Raw genomic sequence first — 16,688 nt, 5'->3', positions numbered from 1 at the left:
AATAAATAGATATAAACATCTCATTCTAAGGCTACGAAAACACAATAGTTATTTTCAGGTTATTATACTCTAAAGAAAACATACTTAATACTATTTATCATTTCTGCCAATAGATCTTCTTAAATGCTACAAACTGTTCATTTATAAATGTTTTTTTTATTATTAAACAGTTTATATTGACTAGCAGCTATTTGCATATTTATGTTGTAATTTCCAGCTTCTCAAATGTGCTGCCTTATTTAACAATATTAATAATTATATAATAAATGTATTAGTAATAATGTTGAGGTTTGGACTGTGTGTCACTTTGGGCTCTGGGTAATTGTGACGGCATGTCTGTTCACTGTTTTTACAAACCAATTAATGATTGAAGATGATCAGCACTTTAATCCACAACAAGATAGTCATTAGGTAATAGTTTATGTATATATTTTTAAATTGAAAATGACTTACCCATCATAAATCTTATTTTTTATTTACAATGTACTAATTAAACTACTGGCTTTTTCTTTTCCTGCTTCTGTCAGTAAACAACAAAGGTGTGAGTGCAGAAACAGGAAAGAGATTAAGACAAGAGTGGTGGCTGTTAACCCTTTTGCTTCGTCTGAAGGGAAATGTTTTAGTTATTAAATATCTTCACAGAAGTGGTTACATCCTCCTCTCATCTAACTTTTAATCAATGCATTTCTTTTTTTACATACTGTTTTTTTTTTTACTGGTGAAACAATGTGACAAACAAATACATACAGTGACACAAACATGGAAGACAGACGTAAAGACAGACATACAGACAATAACATGAAGCAGTTACGATGACGTACAGTAGGTAATGAAATAAAAAGAGTCTGGGAGTATCTATTACAATTAGATTGGGTTACATAGGGTGTGTGCATGTGTGCGTGTGCTGACTACAGCCAGGAGACTACAGCTAAGAGACTACAGCCAGGAGACTGCAGCCAGGAGACTACAGCCAGGAGACTGTAGCCAGGAGACTGCAGCCAGGAGACTGCAGCCAGGAGACTGCAGCCAGGAGACTACAGCCAGGAGACTACAGCTAAGAGACTACAGCCAGGAGACTGCAGCCAGGAGACTACAGCCAGGAGACTACAGCCAGGAGACTGCAGCCAGGAGACTGCAGCCAGGAGACTACAGCTAAGAGACTACAGCCAGGAGACTGTAGCCAGGAGACTGCAGCCAGGAGACTACAGCCAGGAGACTGCAGCCAGGAGACTGTAGCCAGGAGACTACAGCCAGGAGACTGCAGCCAGGAGACTACAGCCAGGAGACTACAGCTAAGAGACTACAGCCAGGAGACTGTAGCCAGGAGACTACAGCCAGGAGACTGCAGCCAGGAGACTACAGCCAGGAGACTACAGCCAGGAGACTACAGCCAGGAGACTACAGCTAAGAGACTACAGCCAGGAGACTGCAGCCAGGAGACTGCAGCCAGGAGACTACAGCCAGGAGACTGCAGCCAGGAGACTGCAGCCAGGAGACTGCAGCCAGGAGACTGCAGCTAGGAGACTACAGCCAGGAGACTGCAGCCAGGAGACTGCAGCCAGGAGACTACAGCCAGGAGACTGCAGCCAGGAGACTGCAGCCAGGAGACTGCAGCCAGGAGACTGCAGCCAGGAGACTGCAGCCAGGAGACTGCAGCTAGGAGACTACAGCCAGGAGACTGCAGCCAGGAGACTGCAGCCAGGAGACTGCAGCCAGGAGACTGCAGCCAGGAGACTGCAGCCAGGAGACTGTAGCCAGGAGACTGCAGCCAGGAGACTGCAGCCAGGAGACTGTAGCCAGGAGACTACAGCCAGGAGACTGCAGCCAGGAGACTGCAGCCAGGAGACTGCAGCCAGGAGACTGCAGCCAGGAGACTGCAGCCAGGAGACTGTAGCCAGGAGACTACAGCCAGGAGACTGCAGCCAGGAGACTACAGCCAGGAGACTACAGCCAGGAGACTACAGCCAGGAGACTACAGCTAAGAGACTACAGCCAGGAGACTGCAGCCAGGAGACTACAGCCAGGAGACTGCAGCCAGGAGACTGCAGCCAGGAGACTGCAGCTAGGAGACTACAGCCAGGAGACTGCAGCCAGGAGACTGCAGCCAGGAGACTACAGCCAGGAGACTGCAGCCAGGAGACTGCAGCCAGGAGACTGCAGCCAGGAGACTGCAGCCAGGAGACTGCAGCCAGGAGACTACAGCCAGGAGACTGCAGCCAGGAGACTACAGCCAGGAGACTACAGCTCAATGTAATGACACACACTTTCCTTGTAATCTGATCTGAAGTTTTTTTGATCTCTTTCTTCTAATTATGTTCACCTGTTTATACAGCAGACTATAAAGACTATATTACCAGTTTAACCAGTTTACACTGACGCAGCCGGTGTCAGTCGAGTCTTTGACACCATTTTCTGGTCACCATATAATCCAGCCGATGGTTTGTTCGATGACGAGATAGATTTCTGTGACGACCCCTCCTTTCCACCAGGGGTCTGTGTCTGTTTCCTCTCAGGTTGTCTTGCAGGATGTTGATCGGCCGCTAACGAGCCCCACCTGAGCCTGCTGGGTTGGTCCCAGCTATAAAGGCTGCCCCTCTTCTTTGACTGTGGTGCCTCTCCCCTCTGACTCCTGTGTGGAGGACCTGGCTGGCTGCTGCTGCCTTGTTTTGTTTGTTTATTTAGTTAGGTTTAGTTAGTTGTACTTTAAATAAATGTCTATTTATTACTTTTATCACTCGTCTTGTCTCCCTCATGTTACGACTTTTTGAGCCGGGTTGTGACATTTCCAATACCATCATGCTCCAGTTATTGATTAGACAAATATTAACCATGTGACCGCTCTAACAGTACAGACGACTGTGTTCGCCTGTCAGGTTGTGGTGAAGCTCCTGTAGTTACTGAACCAGCAGACAGACGTTAGAAATGTGTTTGTGCAAGTAAAAGGTCAGTCTGGGTCTAATGAAGCCTCCTCAAGTGACAGATACAATACATTGGGTTGCCTACAGTGAAAAAACAGCAATTAGCTTTGGAGATAGAGTGCCACGGAAATCATTGAGCTCACAAACCTCATAGTTATCAGGAAAACAGATTGCTGACTGACCAGGTTTCAGTCTGAGAAAGAGCAGAGGAAGTGAAATGAGGCTGGTTAATGAGGAAAAGCAGGCTGTATCCCCAAAGGGAGAGAGCAGCGAGCTCTGAGCATGCAGCCGTTTGCACCATCCCTCCGTCGCTATCTCTTTAAGAGCCGGGAGAAGGAGTGTGTGTGCTCGGTGTCTGTGTGTGTGTGTGTGGGGGAGGGGTATTGGCTGGGGTGGAACAGTCCTGTAATGAGCAGATTTTAGAGAGAGAGAGAGAGAGAGAGAGGCCGAAAAACAAGAGAGGACAGATGACTTGGTGGAATTGGGATACAACAACAATCCAGATTTTAGGGCGAGTGCTGAAATGCAGAGGACAAAGGGAAAGGAAGAGGAATAATTCATTATTTTCTTCTTCACATCCTCGTCTCCAGGAGGGAGGCTCATCTTCAGATCACAGCGGAGCAGAGTGGAGGAAGAGGAGATATTCACTCTCCGTTATGTCTGCCGAAAGGCTGAGGCTGCTCGCGGATGTGTGTCTCTGAGCCTTGTTTTACAGGCCAGCAGCTATAGAGCTCCAACGTCTCTGGATTTTTATCAATTTTTTTTTAATGGCGTACCAGTGCAGCAGCATCCTCCTCCTGTCTCCCTCTCTGTGTGCCGGTGTGGCAGCGGATGTGTGGATGCTGTAATGTCTGATTGAGCTGAGCTCGGTCGCTATAGCTGCCACCACCACCGCCGCCGCTCTGTGGGCCTCTGGGACTGCTGGAAAAGCCTAGGCCTCGCTTGTCTGGAGCGCCCCGCTGCACCGGCTGAGGCTGACGGGCCGGTGAGCTCCCCGGTTGCGAGGCTGCACGGAGCAGGAAGGTGGAGGAGGAAGTGGAGGAGGAGGAGGATGAGAAGCACTCTGAGCCTGCATGCCCATGGGAAGCAGCATGCACAGCAGCTGCGTTCGTCACTCCAGACCCGTCGCTGAGGCTTAGGCTGCTTCTCCATCGTGGGGCGACGCTCTTCGGGCCACGTCCTGCTTCATATCAAACGAGGAGCTGGTGTTTTACATCCTAAACTAACAGGAGAGGGAGAGTCGAGGCCCTGCACCTCCATGCTGCCAGCTTCAAACGGGGCCTCCTCCCTATTTTGCTCCTTCTGAGTGAACCGGACCCTTGTTTTTTCTTTTTCTTGACGTTCTAAGGATTTGCCAAAACCTGTTTCATGCATGTCCACTGGAGGCAGGTTTGACTTTGATGACGGGGGGTCGTACTGCGGGGGGTGGGAGCAGGGTAAAGCCCATGGACGAGGGGTCTGCACGGGGCCCCAGGGTCAGGGCGAGTACGCCGGCGCCTGGAGCCACGGCTTCGAGGTCCTGGGCGTGTACACGTGGCCCAGCGGGAACAGCTACCAGGGCACCTGGGCGCAGGGCAAGCGGCATGGCATCGGAGTGGAGAGCAAGGGCCGCTGGGAGTACAGAGGGGAGTGGACGCAGGGGTTCAAAGGACGCTACGGGCAGCTGGAGAGCACGGCGAGCGGGGCCCGGTACGAGGGGACGTGGAGCAACGGGCTGCAGGATGGATACGGCACTGAAACCTACTCTGATGGAGGTAAGGATGCTTACAAACTATTTTTCTGCAAAGGAAAGCCCACTTTACCCTCCCAGTATCTTCTCACAAACACCAGTTTAGAGATCACATTCAGCCCCGTTTGACTAAAGGAATAGAACATCTCTACTCTCGTTCCACAAACTGATATTCAGGTGGCAAGTGGAGCGACTTGCTTACTTAGCCTGCTGCTAAAATCCACTGTGTCACATCTCAAATGTAGGCTACATAAAAGACATGTAGGTCACATCCACATGCTGGATTACTGAGCAGACCTACCGGGCCGAGGGACCCAAGGGCTCTGGGGGCCCATATAATGTAAAGTATTTAGTATAATATCTGTGAGGGAGTGACAGTGTGGATCTGCTGTGGCAGGAAGCCTTCGACAGGAGTCAGACAGCCTCTCTTCATCTCCAGCATGAACTCAATATTCAGTATTATATAAAGTATATGAAGTTTAGCTGCAGTTTTTCAACCAAAAGCACCTGAGAGTTCGACTCGACCTGCAGAATGCGACTGAAAGAGATACAATCGACTACAAAGAGACAAGATGACCACAAGGAGACACACAATGACTACAAAGAGACGCAAGATGACTACTAACAGCACAGCCACGTCTCTTTCAGTCTAGTTGTCTTGCTTCAGTGTTGGAGGGGTTGGGGACCTTCTTCATGTCGGTGTGCCCACCACCTCCTCATCAGACAGGAGGTCTGTGGTCTTTGGCCGACTGACCGGCCGTCATCATTATGATCATTATTATAAAAACAGGCCGTGGATGTTGAAAAAGGGGGCGTGTGTTTCTAACATTAGAAATCAAACCATGTTGAAGTCCCATCACTTCGTCTGTTTAGACGCGCACGGATTTACAGAAACACACCTTCGCCGCTCTCCCCTCTGCATCACACCCTCTGTCGCCATGGTAACGCGGAAACAGCAGGTCAGCGTGTCACCGGAGACCAGCTCGCGGCTCTTCTGCCTCTCCGATTGGCTCTCTGCCTCCGCCAGTCTCATTTGTAAATCTAGGCCGTTTGATAACCGATGCTGCCCCGGCCTGCACCGCCCGCCTCCCTCCGAGCACCGGATGATGCAGGTGGAATGAAAACACAGTGTGTGTGTGTGTATGTGTGTGTGTGTGTGTGTGTGTGTGTGTGTCTGTGCTGCATTGAAGGTGGAGGTTGTTCAGCGGGAGGTGGCGGCTCCCAACGTGAGCACTAAGGCTGACATCGTCATACCTGCTGTTTTAACAAATCTAAAACAAAGATGGTGAAGAAAGAAAAACATTTTATTTTTTTTTTAAAGACTGCGTCACGCGACAGCTCTGCTTCTTTCTTCCGCTCACGTGGAAGACCGCCGACAGATGAATATAGCACGCACGGGCTGACACATTTTCCACAACCCAATAAATGTGCAGGACGCTGTTTTCCACACACACACACACACACACACACACACACACACACACACTGACAGGCCTGTCAACACAGCAAGTGCTTATTAAAAATTTTAATTAAAACATATTTTAGACAGGTCCAACGAGGGACAGGCAGTACACGTTTGGTTTCAGCACCTCGGACAGCTCCTGATCGACACCAACTGTTTTTAGTTTGTGGAGCCTTAAAAGTCTTTAAAAAGTCAAATACATGTCGGTAAATAAGACAACACACAAAGGCAATCGAAGAAAATACATTTAAGTGAAAAATACAGAGAATTACCTGGAAAAAAAGTATCTGCAGGATTTATTTGAAAACAGTGTGAGTCCCAATTCCAGACTACACTAATGATTTACAGTTTGTATGCTCAACTTTTACCAACAGGACATCATGCAATAGAAAATAACTAAATTAATTGAATGCTTCATTATACTTTCACTCCACTACATCTCAGAGAGAAGTATTGTACTTTTTACTCCACTACATTTATTTAATAACTCAAGTTACTTTGCAGATTTAGATTATTATTACAAAAATTAACTATTAAATTATGATGTATTATTTTAAGTTAAGCAGTATATAAAGTAATTAAAATGTGTTCCACCATCACCAGCTGACACATTAAATTAGTGAACACATTAATGCATTAATAATTAATCCAATAATATAATGTTTATCATTCTTAAATAGGCCATTCTGCATAATGAGCACCTTTACTTTTGGTACTTAAAGTACATTTTGATGGTAATATTTTTCTATTTACTTAACATTTTGAATGCACGATGTGTACTTGTAACAGAGTATTTCTACATTGTAGTATTGCTACTTTTCTGTAAGTAAAATTTCTGAGTACTTTTTACACCTCAATCAAACTAGACTTAGATTTAATATGTTTTGGTTGTTTAACTACAATCTGGAGTTTATTTTGATGTTTTGCAGCTCCTCTATTTCCTGTAGCATTGCATTGTGGGAGAATAGTCTTCTTCAACAGCACATCAAAAACAAGCGTTTTTATTTATTCGGCACTCCGACTGTGTTGACTTTACTTAATCTAAACAAAACACTACACACTCAAAGCGTGCGTATAGAATCAATGTACAGTATCGAGTTGTGACCCAGTCCTAGGCTACGTACTATTCTGACAGAATGAACACACTATATGCAGTAATTCTGTGTAGTACTGCATATAGTGTGTTAACTGCAGCGTGGCCAGATTAAACCACTTAAAATCAAAGCATTGATAATAATAAACCAATAGACATTATTATTATTCTCAAATCTGAATATTCAGTACTTTTACTTTTGGTACTTAAAGTATATGTTGATGCTCATACTTGTACTTAGAATTTGACTTGTACCCGAGTATTTCTAAAGTATCACCACTGGATGCAGACAGACACAGTTAGTAGCTTGTGAATGAGCTAATGTTCGCCAACACACTCTCCATGCCAACTTCATAAAGGTAAAGATATGTCATCGTGTGTTTACAGCTTGTTGTTCTGCCCCCAAGTGGCCAAACATCAGTTAATGCTGCTTTAAAACACTTTTTGTTTAATTCATATTGCTCTTAAGATTGCGAAATGAATCACACTGAATTTGGGGATTTTGGGGTAATCAGTAATCCGGCCTTGCACACTACAACAGTGACAAAATGAATTAAACTCAAACAATTAAGTATGCACCCAAAATATATTTAATTTTTCTCCCACAATGCAGTGCAAAAAAAGAATGTGAGGGGTTGCTCAAAGCTGAAAAATTTAAAATTATAAAACACAAGTCGTGGACGGTGGTGAAACAGCTCCAGGAACAAAAGAAAAACAAATCTTTGTACAAGAACATTTTGCTTTCTTGTGAGGTTGAAATATTCTCATTGCATTAACAGTATCTTATATAATAACAGTACATTTAAACTATGTATTATTCATATCTATTAAAGTGGGTCACAGTGAGTGAGCTTGGTAAAATGTAAACCTCCACGTATCGTTCAGGGTTTCATTTCAGCACCAGGGACAGCTCCAGCTCCACACTACATATTCAACACTATCTTATATTAAAATGGATTTTGAAGACAACAAATCACTTTTATAAACTAACATGAAATGATGACGTCATGTCAACAAAAATAAATAAATTTAAATGTTTTTCCAAAGACAGCTTCTGTTTTCTGCTCACGCCACAGATGATTTGTTACTCGTAAGTGAATCTTTTTCTTCCTCTAAACCACTCAGAGTTGTAAGCTTCTTGTCTGTAACCTGTGTGAGGAACAGCACACTGTGACACAAACAATGCACTGATGATCGTGACACCGTGGTGTCGGTCAATCCTCGACTTTACCAGTGTGATGGAGGAAACACCCACATTTATGTTGTTTCCTAGAAGTAATCACCACACTCAAAGCTGTAATTATACGAGTACAAAGCGGTGCGTTCTCTTCCCTCCAACAGAACAGAACAGTTGTAAACATCCGTAATGTCACTGACGTTTAACCACATGTGGCTTAATTACAAATCAGCAGGAGATGCACAGTGGCGTATCTGTGTATTCTGGGAACAACGAATGTCTGTGCAAAGTTTAAAAACAGGGACAATAATCTGACTCTTAATGTCTCCATCTGTCTCTCAGGAACCTACCAAGGCCAGTGGCTGGGCGGGATGCGTCATGGCTATGGCGTGCGGCAGAGTGTGCCGTACGGCATGGCGGCCGTCATCCTCTTCCCTCTGCGAACATCCATAAACTCCCTCCGCTCCGAGCACAGCCACGGCCCTCCGGCTGTGCTGGAGGACGGCACCACGCCCACGGACGGGGTGGTGGCCGGTCTGGCCGGGAGCCCTGTGGGCCGGGGTGGGTTCGCTCTGATGGCGCCCAGTGAAGCCGAGCGCCAGAGGAAGAGGAAAGGCCGCTTCCGGCAGTCCATCCTGAGCGGCCTGAAGCTGCGGCGCTCCGAGTCCAAAAGCTCACTGGCCAGTCAGCTCAGCAAGCAGAGCTCCTTCTGCAGCGAGGCGGGCATGAGCACCGTCAGCTCTGCTGCATCCGACATCCACTCCAATGCCAGTGAGAGCGAACAGGGCGCCCCCGTGGACGCCACCGTCACTGAAATGTACGCTGGCGAGTGGCGGAGCGACCAGAGGGCCGGCTGGGGCGTCAGCCGGCGCTCGGACGGCCTGCACTATGAAGGGGAGTGGGTGGGGAACAAGAGGCACGGGTACGGGTGCACCACCTTCCCTGATGGCACCAAGGAGGAAGGGAAGTACAAGCAGAATGCGTTGGTGAGCGGGAAACGCAAGAACCTGATCCCGCTGAGGGCCAGTAAGATCAGAGAGAAGGTGGACCGGGCTGTGGAGTCTGCAGAGAAGGCTGCAGACATCTCCAAGCAGAAAGCAGAGATCGCCATGTCGAGGTAACATGTTCACTTTTCAATCCTATTTTATTTATTTGTGAAAAAATCCTGCATTCAAGATGTAACTTAAATAAAAGCATGTATCAGTAAAATGTACTTAAAGCATCAAAAGTAAAGTTCCTTTCAGTGTTTTACTATTATATATTATATCTGATGTTTCTGCTGCATTAATGTGTATGTTGCATGTGTTTTAACTCTTTCATATCCTGTTTACTCCTTTGATGTACATAAAAGCATCATATGCTATAAGATCATCATGTGTTTGTAGCGTCTCTGTCCTGTGAGAACCACGTATCTCTAAGAAAAACAGCCTGTTTTCAGCTTTGTGACGATGCATTTTCTAGCTGATCCAAGAGGCTTTTTAAAGAGTTTATTCAGCTGAAGAAGTGGGAGGATTTTCTCAACAGTTTATCACAAACATTCAACATTAACACATCTGGAGATATGTGGTTTTCACTGGACAGAAAGGGGATGAAAAGAGACTAAAGTTAACAGATACATTTGATGGAGTAAAAATGATTCACCTCTGAGATGTAGTAGAATAAAAATATAAAGTCACACTAAATGAAAATACTCAAGTAAAGTACAAGCAAGTGTTTCCACCTGTTCAGGATGAGCCATGCTCGAGGGAAGGCGGAGGCCGCTGAAGGAGTCGCCCAGAAGGCCACGGAGGAGTGTCGACTGGCCCGCATCGCTGCCAAAGAGCTCTCTCCCTCCTTCCACATCTACGGGAACGGTGAGCGGACGACACTGAAAATCCCCCTTATTAAACTTTACTACAATCCACACATGAATACAGGTAGAAATGTGACCTCTGCATTTAACTCCTCCTGTAAGCATTAGGAGCAGTGAGCTGCATCAAAACGCAACTTGGGGTTCAGTGTCTTGCTCAAGGACACTTTGACATGTGGACAGACGGAGCCGGGGATCGAACCTTGTGGTTAAAGAGAACAACCCGCTCTTCACACTGAGCCACAGCCACACTGTCGTTTATATGTTTCCAACGCAGAATTTAATGGCTGCTACGTTACTCTTGTGTCAGCAAACAGATTTGTATCATTCGTATATTTGTGTATTTATTTATCTAATTTATTAATTAATTATTTTTTATTTCTACTGCAGGTGCCTGATAACCAACACTAGTACAATTAAAGTGAAATTGATGGTTACAAAACTATATATATATATATCATATATATATAGTTTTGTTTTATTGTCAGATTTCTGCCCACTTTTATTTATTCATTAATTGACAACCAACACTAGTGCTGGTATGTTTAGAGTCAAATTGCTGGATACTAAGATACCTATTTGCTGATAATTCACTGGTGATGTAATCTCACCGTAGAGCTGCAACGATTGATCAGTTTGTTGAAACAAATAATCAAGTTCCTGTACAAAGGTTTCTACTGTTTGTGTAGAAATATGATATGACAGCATTACTTTTTCTTCTCTCTTTTATTCCTTTTTTTGTTTTGTTTTATTGCCCATTTCTGCCCACTTTTAAGTTGCTTCGTTTTCCCCCAGAGACCCGTGTTGTTACAATTAGTCATAAGTCGTGACTGGATTTTAAAAAAGGCAGAAAATTATGGAAATAAGGGAATCACACGTATTAACTCCATTTAAAATCTACGTTTACGTGTATTTATTAAAAGAAAATATGTCAAATGTGTGATACAGTAGGCTCAGTGTTTACACACACAAATATGATCTCATAATAAACTACAGGAGGATTTAAAGCCTTTGAGAATTCAAACAGTATCAAGTGCATTCACTAGTTAATCCTCTCTAAGCCAACAGTGACAGCAACAGATCCAGTTTGTGTGCAGCTTTTCTCTCCTTTTGTTACTCTGCATGCTGATAACACACACACACACACACACACACACACACACGCACGTACGCATGTACACACACACACACACGCACGTACGCATGTACACACACACACACACACACACACGCACGTACGCATGTACACACACACACACACACACACACACACACACACACACTCTTGGTGGATTGGTGCCAAATCACCTCACTGTGTGTTCTTCTCCGGCTGTTTTCGTAGGGCTCGAGTGTCAGAGGCCCAAGCACCAGGACGCCAAGGACAAAGACCATGAAGTGATCTCCACGGGAACAGACAGTCCGGAGCTGTGCACGCCGGACACCACGCCGCCCGTGATAACACCCGATCTCAGCCCCGTGCTGAGCGTGCCCACCTCGCCCCCCCGCAGCCCGACCAAGCACGCCCATCGCCCCAGAAACGCCTGCTTCATGCGCCAGACCGCCGTGGACGATCAGGGCACTGCCGAGATTCAGGTGCTGGTGGAGGGGCGGGGCGTGGATCTGCCGAGGGGCGGGGCTAACAATTGGACCGAAGACATGTATCCGGAGCGCGGGGGCAGCAGCCGCTCCACCACGCCCTCCCTCCTGGAGGAGCAGGAGGGGCAAATTAACGGTCACGAGCAGGCCCCTTTGTCCAACCACAAACCCCGGGAGAAATCCTCATCCAATCACAAGTCCCGGGAGCACGCCTCCTCCTACAGAGCATGGGAGCACTCCCTCTCCAACCAAAAGCCCTCCAAGCAAGCCTCTTCCAATCACAAGTCGAGAGAGTACTCGTCCTCCAATCACAAAACATGGGATCATTCTTCCACCAATCACAAGGCCTGCGAGCATGCCTCTTCCAACTACAAGCAGCAGGTGCACATTTTATCCAATCACAAGGCCTTGGAACATAACATGTCCAATCACAAGACTTCTGAGCATGCTTCTTCCAATCACAAGCCCCAAGATTATATCTCCTCTAATCACAATGCAAAGGACCACGTCTCTTCTAGCTACAACCCCCGAGAGCATGTCTACTCCAACCACCATCCGAAGCAGCACAACCCTTCCAACCACAAGCTTAACGAGCATGCTGTAATCGACCAAAGGCTGGACGGCCTCACCGGGGGCTGGACTGCTGAAAGCACCCTTAGGTGGAGCCCCGCCCACTCGCGCCTCACGGAGCAGGACGAGGAGAGGATGACCGACTACACGGTCGACATGAGGCTTCAGTGTCCGGACTCGCAGACGTCTCGGGGGCTGGGCCCGGAGTCCCCGGCCCCCAAAAACAACCGGCTGCGAGCCCGGGCCCTCCGGCCCGTCAGAGAGGGATCCATGGACTCTGTACAGATGCTGGACAACCTGAATGTGGGGGCGGAGCTGGAGGAGTGGCCTCTGCACAGGGACCTCACCCTCTCCCCGCCCCTGAAGTCTCAGCCCATCACTCTGGAGCAGGAAGGAGAGCTTCTCACCCTCAAATCAAACTCAGTGAGTCAATGTGTTGGATCGGTGCAGATCCATGTTTTCCATAATCCAGAGTTAACAGTTGAATTAGCAATAATCATCAAAAGGAATCGTTTTTTGGAAATATGCTGATTTGCTTTCACGCAGAGAGTTGGATGCTTCCACAACTTATCGTCTTTACATTTCCACGAAACAAGTGAGATACAATCAGCGATCATTAGAGGCATTAGCAGGCCAGGCTAGCAGTTTCCCCCTGCTTCTAGTCTTTATGCTAAGCTAAGCTAATTGCCTCTCACACTTCAATGTACAGACACGTCAATCTTCTCATCCAACAACTTTCATCAAGAAAGCAAATAATCGTATTTCCAAAATGTGGAACGATTCCTTTAAGATAATTACATTATAGTACACTGATGAGTAATGTGAGTACTGCAAGAGGTGATACTTATACTTCAGAACAAATCAAAAATATTCATACCACAAGCTGAAAGCACCAAACAATATCAGTCAAACTAATTCCATCCCTCCCTCCACAACAGCTTAAAATAGGTAATATAGAGCAGTGTTTACGTAGTTTAACGGAAAAATTCTTAACTCAAGTTTATTTAAAGTGTCCTGTAATCGTACAGGATTAACACATTTTGCTTTTGTTTTGTTCTCAACTGCAACGATGAAAAGTATTGAATCTGTTTCGTAGTTTTGACTCTGACTGGCCTCTTCAAAGGCTCCTGCTAAGGCTCATGGGTACTGTAGTATTTAGAGCCGTTTACCGCACCAAAGTGAAGACACACATTTAGAATCGGTGGCTGTAACATAAAGCCATAGCATATTAAAAGTAACCAGGAGACTGTGTGGAGTCGAATTGATGATGTCAGTAAAATAAAAGTTTGAAATGGGGATCCAGAGTGAGGAAAGATACTCCTGCGGTCTGAAATTGTGTGTCAGAGAGAACACAAAGCAAATAACATAAAGTAGAGACAGAAAATAAAAAAATCACAAGTCTGCACTCTTCCTGTCAATAGTCTAAGGGGTCACATTTTACTCAAGTACACAGATCTTTACTTAAAGGTCCCATATTGTAAGCAAGTTAGATTTCCATGTATTTTTTTATTATAAGGCAGTTCTAGGTGCTACATAAATACTGTGACGTCCACACAGCCTGTATTCACAAACTGTGCCTTTAAACGAGCCGTCAGGACTTTACGTACGGTTTGTGATGTGACAACTATGCAGCCGCCGGGAGAATTGCAGCTAAACTTGGTGTAGTTGAGACAAACAGCGAGTCCCTGCCGGCTGCAGTGACGCCGCGAAGACGGCGACGGTACAGGTGCGGAAACACCGACCAATCGGAGCAGACTGGGAGATGGGTTTAAAGAGACAGGCGCTAAAACGGAGCGTTTCAGACAGAGGGTGAATACAGGTGTATTCAGACAGACAGTGTAAGAAAAATACAGGTTTTTTTTAACATTAAAGCATGTAAACATGTTTTAGTAGACACCTAAAATACAAATATGACCCTTGAAATGAGCATGACATGTCCCCTTTAAGTAAATGTAGTAATATAGTGTAAAAAATACTGTGTTACAAATAAAAGTCCTACACTTTTTAACAGTAAAATGTTGTAAAAGTGTTAAAGTAGAAGTACTCGTTGGGCAGAATGGTTCCTTTCACCGAGTCATATTATTGGAATATCATTACTCATTACTTTAACACATGAGCAGCATTTTAATTACAGCCAGGAGAGGTGGAGCAGATTTGAACTTTATATACTGCTGGATAGTTTAATCTACAGCACAGCATCATATGTTACAGACTAATCACGTTTGGTTTGTAAAGTCTTAATCAGTAAAGTAGTAACTCGAGCTGTAAGATTAAAGTAGTGCAGTAAAAAGTGCAACATTCTCCTCTGAGATGTAGTGAAATAGAAGTATAACGCAGCATAAAATTAAAATACTCAAGTACAATACCTAAAAAGTTGTACTTAAGTGCAGTTCTCAGGTTCACATTTCCAAAATAACATGGTATGTTCGTCTGTAGGATATTTGTGAACAAAGAAAGGATTTAATTAATCTATAAATTAAGAATTTATTACATCCAATACTTGATCACTTTTGTTCTAATGTGGTTTTAATCAACTGTAGCTGTGGAGTCTTTTTTCCGTTTTCTATTTTTTCGTCTGTTTTTCTTTCATTTGTTTCCATCGAGAGAATTCGTGCATTAACTGAACTTCTTCTTCTCTCCTCTCTTGTCTTTCAGGGCTCCAGCTCTATCCTGGTGGTGATGGTCATATTACTCAATATTGGAGTAGCCATTCTTTTCATTCACTTCTTTATTTAAGCTTATAGAGGTATGATCTACTAAGACTTATTGATAACTACGGTATATTATATTATTACTTACTGAGACGGACATTCTGCCTATTCGACTGGAGCCCGCAGCCCGAGTGACGGACACAGCAGAGAGCCTTTCTATTGTTGCTACCGGTCTTTTCTCCTCTGTTGAAGCCCGTTTCAGTTCCTTTTCCGATGCTATGCTACTTCTAGCTTTGCTACCATGGAAAAGAAAGTAAGAAGAAAAGAAGAAGAGTGCAGCTTTAAAACTAGCGTGCATGGGTGTCAGCTGTACTGTTAAATGGACTGAAGATGTCACAGGCAGTTTTGCCCATTTTTCCATCATTCTAGACAAGAAAATATAGCAACCCATTGTTTCCTGGTTATCTTGAGAAACATGCTAACCAAGAGCACGGCACACACTCCATCCTAAACCCCACAGACAATTACCCCCATTCTGCCTTTTAACCCTTTCCCCTGTTGCCCCCCCCCCCCCATCCACCAGTCAGTCTCTAACCCCTATTCGCACTATGCGCTACATACAGAACTATGCTGCAAGAGTAGATCCATTTTAAAGGGCTCCGTCATTATTCTTTCCTTTATTCCACTACGAACTGCACACACAACCATTGCATGAGGCTGTGTGGGGTTTCTTAAAAGTGCATTTTCTATCCCTTTAACATCACTGTTCTGTCCTCATTTTTGTGCGCACGCCATCCACGGTTTTCACTTCCTGTCGCACACAGGATGCGTGTGTGCCGGCAGAGATTTGGAAGAAAAAATTTAAATGAAAAAAAACAACAACAACATCAGCCGCCACGCCACTTCACGTCCAATCAAAAATCACAGAATCGGAGCGAATCAGGTTCAACAGCGACCAACACCACCCATAAGTCGAAAAACCTCGAGGAACTTCCTGAATTTATTGTTAAGTGAAACACATTCGCACGCAAAATTATTTTAAAAAACCAACAAAAAAAACATACACATTTAACTGCTGACATACTGAGGAGGGCTCAGCCTTGACCCTTTGTACAGCCTTGAGACTGTTATGTTATAACCACTAATTCTATATATATGTGTATGTGTCATTATTATTCAAGTTTGTTACTTTTTTTGCAGTTTGCAAGACAGAGAGAACGCTGAGTGCCTCGTATTTATTCATTTTCCGTCTCGAATTTATTTTTAAAAACTCCCCCGACCCGAGATAATAACACCCAGGCTAAGAGGAGACGAGACGAGTGATCTTCAACATTGAGAAAGGTGACCCCCCCCCACACTCCTGTTCCTGCCCAACACACACAAACCCCCCTTTCACCCTGAAATGGCATGCACTGTTTTGTCTCTCTCCCAGTCCCCCTTTTGGACAAGTCAAAAAGGGGAAAAACGGGGTTTCTACAGTGTCATTTCCAGACACTCTTTTTGGGCCGGATGAGATTTTTTTCAGCATGTTTGTTCAGCCTGCTCAATCTGGTGTCAGTTTGTGAGTTTCTTCTCCCTCTCGTCTCTTTTAAGTCCAGCAACACAAGGCTACATGAGACGTGGAGAGCGGTGTAAAATAAACG

The 16,688-nt window shown here is 45.2% G+C and overlaps 1 protein-coding gene and 1 long non-coding RNA gene across 3 annotated transcripts; both read left to right on the top strand.

Moving 5' to 3' along the window:
- Positions 1–2,135: 2,135 nt before the first annotated feature.
- LOC142934151 (uncharacterized) lies at positions 2,136–2,731 on the top strand. Its single transcript, XR_012947681.1, has 2 exons — positions 2,136–2,250; positions 2,490–2,731. It is a non-coding gene; the product is annotated as an uncharacterized LOC142934151 (long non-coding RNA).
- A 1,559-nt stretch (positions 2,732–4,290) lies between these two features.
- On the top strand, positions 4,291–16,268 carry jph3a (junctophilin 3a). 2 transcript variants are annotated; one of them, XM_076078562.1, is made up of 6 exons: positions 4,291–4,672; positions 8,722–9,496; positions 10,108–10,232; positions 11,571–12,031; positions 12,431–12,817; positions 15,050–16,268. In XM_076078562.1, exons 1-6 carry the CDS (start codon positions 4,291–4,293, stop codon positions 15,128–15,130), a joined length of 2,211 nt encoding a protein of 736 aa, XP_075934677.1. In that variant the 3' UTR covers positions 15,131–16,268. The 2 variants fall into 2 exon arrangements, with proteins under 2 accessions (XP_075934677.1, XP_075934676.1); XM_076078561.1 differs by having other exon boundaries at positions 11,571–12,817.
- Positions 16,269–16,688: the final 420 nt, after the last annotated feature.

This window comes from Anarhichas minor, unplaced genomic scaffold (assembly GCF_050575085.1).
Source record: "Anarhichas minor isolate MPS153535 unplaced genomic scaffold, ASM5057508v1 ptg000067l, whole genome shotgun sequence".
NCBI classification, from domain to species: Eukaryota; Metazoa; Chordata; class Actinopteri; order Perciformes; family Anarhichadidae; genus Anarhichas; species Anarhichas minor.
Note: the sequence above shows the minus strand (reverse complement) of the source record. Positions and strands in the feature narration are given on the sequence as shown.

What these genes read in the sequence shown, in the direction of transcription:
- jph3a (XM_076078561.1), top strand. Translation starts at nt 4,291, where the DNA reads ATGTCCACTGGAGGCAGGTTTGACTTTGATGACGGGGGGTCGTACTGC. An exon ending in TGAAACCTACTCTGATGGAG is followed by an intron (nt 4,673 to 8,721) that starts GTAAGGATGCTT and finishes TCTGTCTCTCAG; the next exon opens with GAACCTACCAAGGCCAGTGG. An exon ending in GCAGAGATCGCCATGTCGAG is followed by an intron (nt 9,497 to 10,107) that starts GTAACATGTTCA and finishes CCACCTGTTCAG; the next exon opens with GATGAGCCATGCTCGAGGGA.